At 40.4% G+C, this 4,506-nt stretch overlaps 1 protein-coding gene across 1 annotated transcript in view; it reads left to right on the top strand.

Moving 5' to 3' along the window:
• LOC106514122 (protocadherin Fat 3) overlaps nucleotides 1-4,506 on the top strand; it is a 93,590-nt gene that overhangs the window by 36,876 nt on the left and 52,208 nt on the right. Inside the window, 5 exon segments of the mRNA XM_074559731.1 lie at nucleotides 1,551-1,687; nucleotides 3,137-3,412; nucleotides 3,600-3,810; nucleotides 3,931-4,145; nucleotides 4,370-4,506. The exon segment at nucleotides 4,370-4,506 is cut by the window's right edge and continues 5 nt beyond it. Coding sequence (XP_074415832.1) covers nucleotides 1,551-1,687; nucleotides 3,137-3,412; nucleotides 3,600-3,810; nucleotides 3,931-4,145; nucleotides 4,370-4,506 — 976 coding nt within the window.

Genomic DNA, 4,506 nt, shown 5'->3' with positions numbered 1-4,506 from the left:
TAAAGGCACTGTACAAGGAGTTGCAATCACTTTACAGCTGCAGGTTCTAGACACCTGACCCAGCACAATGCACTATATATATATATACAACTGATTAACTTTTGGAGTTGATTAGTTCAAGTTTCTAATCATGGCTAAACAATCTTATTAAACACAAAAATAAAAAAAAGTCAATTAATTTTCTAGCTGTTGAGCATGTTGGTGTGAGCATTATCTCCAACAAATAATTGCACAATATCTTTGATTTTAAACACTGGCATTATTTGGTGGAGTCAAGTCTGTTAGCAACATATCTCATAAACCAATAAACTGGTGTTTATGAAACTCTCAGTAAGTAATAAATGAATGTGCATCTACAACTGGTTAACTTTTAAGTCAGCTTGATTCAAGATGGTCAGCTAATTGAACTTATGCACAAAATAGCTATAACTCAGTAGATTGTTCAGCTACTGAGCTAAAATGTGGTACTGAAATAGCGAACCGTCATCCCCATCATCTAGTCATGCAAGATAGTGTTATAAAAACGTAGACATGCAATGCAGTGTGCACTGTACATTGCTAGTTTCATTGCATGAGGTTTTATTTATTCTTATGTGTTGTTAAATATGATGCATCATTCAATGAATCTACACACAATTTTTTTATAACATCAAAACAATAAATTGTCAGTGTACTAACAAGTTATTATTCATGCTTGTCCATTTCATTGTGTTCTGACAGCAATCAAGGCTGTCGTTTAAATAAAAAAGCAAATATTTATTGACTTTAATGTGAAATGTGAAACAAAACAAACAGTTCAGACTCACTACCATAATTGAGTACAATTGTGGATTGCTATAAATTTAGAAGACAGATGCTAAAAAAGAAAAAAAAAGAAAATCTGAGAGATATAATCAGAATTATTTAAAATGCCTCTTAGGGATTGCATGCTGTGACTTTAGTTTTTCAAAATGCTGTAAAATTAATCTCTTGTAGTGTAATATTGACCAACTCACTGCACAATCCTCCAGAATAGAGTAAAACAAAACAAAAAAAAGTGAGTCTAAGTGGTTTGCTCCCACTCAACACGCATCAGAGATTCTGTGAAAAATGGCCAATCAGTATTCATACGCCGAGGGGAGCTCAAGCTCCCAGATATCTCAGGAGAGAGGCGAGGATGAGACGAAGGATGGAACTGAATACCGAACACGTATCACTCCTCTGACTCACTTTAATCAAACATTAAGCCTTCTAAACTGTACGCTCACCGCCCGTGGAAAAGACCCGGCCGTGGCTTTCTGATCTCTGTGATGGGTTGTGTTTTGAACTGATAAGACAGATGTTTGTATGGCTGTTAACAGCTCGCATGCTGCCAAGTGGGTTCGGTACTACATCACATTACGTTTCAGTTCATTTTAGTTCGCGGACCCTCCAGCACCAGATGACGGCGCCTGGCCAAAACAATTACACAGTATTACCTTAGAGCACCTGACTTGAGCACTCAAACTGAATGCAAATAACTTACACTCTGTGCATGTCTCTGTTGTTTGTGTGTGTTTGTGTACCATCAGGGAGTTTTGACATGCAGTTTGACCTCCAAGTCGGGGTGGGAACATTGGTTGTAGCCAAGCCCCTGGATGCAGAAGTTCAGTCAGTGTACAACATGACAGTTCAGGTGACAGATGGGACCAACGTTGCCACGGCACAGGTATGGAAGGTTTACATTGGTGCAGTTGTTTTAGCTCTGGTACACTTCCACATCTCAAAAACAGTATTTCACTCCAGCTTACCTTCAAATGCATGCAGTATTATCTGCGAATATGTTTTTCTTCCATACTCTGAAATGTAATTTCCTGTTTTTTTTTTACTACTTGGGCTACTTGTCTTGGCTGTACTACTTGTACAAAAGATCTTTCATAGCAGTGGGTAAATGGATTATACAACATYAGAACTAGGGTTGGGCAGTATTGGTCATTTTCATACTAACATATTATATTTAGACAATACTGTGGTATATGGTATTACTAGGGTAAGGTGGAAGGGGTGGGGCATGGGGTGTATGGTCWGTGGCATGTGGGTTAGTTCATAATTAATGGAGAAACGGCTGCTTGTGAGCATTTGCATAGTCTGACATTCTAGAGMTAGAGGAGCAGTGAAGTTTGTGTGTGATGCATGTCTTAAGGCTCTTATAGAAGATGCCCCGTACCATTACTGAGGTGTATTCTGACCACCTCGACCAATTCAGAAGACTAATGGAGAGAGGGGGCAGAGACACCCTTGTCTGTTGAGCTTATTGACAGAAATGTTGCAAACTCCTGAGAGGTGGACTGGCTAGTGCTAACTGTCACCTTTGGGGACCACCCATCTCAAATCAGCATAGCTGGACACTTTTCAGATTTAAACTTTCTTTTTTTTGAGACCTGCAAGCTTCTTGATGCAAAGGTGGAAATAAATACAAACATTTTTGGCACAAAGAATGGCTACAAGTATGCAGCAGCATGGATACAACCGTGATAAGAGTCAGATAATCGGAAACCTAAAACCTTTAAAAGACGTACATAAAAAAGGCAAGAGCCGTTCTGTAACACCTGCTGCTCTGATAAGCAGCTTGAGTGATAGCAACACCTCAGAGCGGCTGAGTTTTTTACGTACTTCTTTCAATCCTGCACTCATTAATGTTCTCTGAAAGCGATTTTTGAGCGCAGTAACAGATTGTCTGTCAGTGACTTCTGAACTGCTTGAGGGAGTATCATGGGCTGTCCCGCCATTTAGTGTGGCGTGGGAGTAGAAAGAATAGATAGACTGAATAAAGACTGGCCTTAAGGCGAAAGGTAAATATTGATAGTGAATGTCTTCTGAAAGAGCTCAGTTTTTAAAGCAACTTTGTGGAAATTTGGTGCACTCATAGCGTCATAATTTTTAAATATAATTTTATTTCAATACCAAGGTGTACTGTAATACCATCATACCATCCGAGCTTAATCAGATCAGACCTTCTAAAGTGGGGTTCTGTGGAAGAGTTAAAATATAATCTTTTACCTGTTGTATATAGTTTTTTGAGCAGCCTTTTGTTAAAGACTTTATTTCTGACTAGATGGATGAGCTAGAGGTGAGCCAGACCTTGAAAAATTGACCTGTTCCCTACTGTTTGGTCCAGGTATTCATTCGAATCCAAGACAGCAACGACAACCCCCCAGTCTTCTCGCAGCYGACGTATGATGTTAGTGTCTCTGAAGATGCACCAGCCGATGTGGAGCTGCTGCGGCTCAGAGCCTCAGACATGGATGAGCGTGCCCGCTTGAGCTTCTCCATTTACGGAAGCGTTGACCCAACAAGTATGAGACTGTTCAGGGTCAATCCTGGTACGGGAGTTGTTTACTCCACAGACAGGCTGGACTACGAAGCCAGAACACAACACATCCTCACGATCATGGTAAAGCGGAGAAACAGGAGAGAGATGTTTTTCTGTCTATGTGCCAAACCGTTTACTGTTTATGTCCCTGTGCTGTGTATTAAACAATAGCTCTGCTGACAGCCACGTCTGCCTTTTTAGCTGATTTTGTTTATATGTTTCCTCCTACAGCTTCATACATAATCATTTCTCATTTCCTCTTTTCCAGGTTAAGGATCAGGAGTTTCCATTTAACCGGGACCTGGCTCGCATCCTGGTGGCAGTGGAGGACACCAACGATAACATCCCCTATTTCACAAGCACCATATATGATGCTATAGCTTATGAGACGTTCCCTGTGGGTACTTCTGTTCTGCAAGTTATGGCCCTGGACAAAGATAATGGGATTAATGGTCAACTCACTTATAGTATTGAAGCAGGTATGAGTTAACCTAATAAATATACTGTATCTTTGTTTTGTCTTTTTTTTTCCTTTTCAAGAGCTTTAGACTCTTTCAAATTTAAGACGATTTTTGTCTGCATTTTTTTTCTACGTTCAGGTAACACTGGGGGTGTGTTTGCCRTTGATAATACCACAGGCCTTATCTCAACTGCAAAAGACCTGGACCTCACCTCTTTGGGGTTTTACACCCTCACTCTGCGTGCCACAGACAGTGGACTCCCTCCATTAATGGCCACGGCTTCAGTCCGCATTTCCTTGATCCTCTCTGACTTTTCCAAACCCAAATTCTCTCAGAAGGAGTATCAGGCTGAGGTAAAGACAGAGACAGCTGAATGGAACCATTGATTACCGGGTGGGGTRGTGGGGTGGGCGTAGAAAGGAAAGATAGATTGAATAAAGACTGGCTTGAAGGTGATAGGTAGAGATTGATGRTGAATTACTTGATCGATATGTTGGAGGTAAATACCTGAATGAGATTATGCACAAAACTGATTGAAGTAGCCTAAAATAAATCACTGGTGTCTGTTTTTTTTCAGATAATGGAAGACAGCAAAATTGGAACACATCTGATCACTGTTAGTGCCCTCAGTCGTTCTCCACTTATTTATGACATCATCAGAGGGAACGAAGAGAACCACTTTTTTATTAACCATCATACTGGTGTGATCACCAC

This window comes from Austrofundulus limnaeus, unplaced genomic scaffold (genome assembly GCF_001266775.1).
Source record: "Austrofundulus limnaeus strain Quisiro unplaced genomic scaffold, Austrofundulus_limnaeus-1.0 Scaffold17, whole genome shotgun sequence".
Classification (NCBI taxonomy): domain Eukaryota; kingdom Metazoa; phylum Chordata; class Actinopteri; order Cyprinodontiformes; family Rivulidae; genus Austrofundulus; species Austrofundulus limnaeus.
Note: the sequence above shows the minus strand (reverse complement) of the source record. Positions and strands in the feature narration are given on the sequence as shown.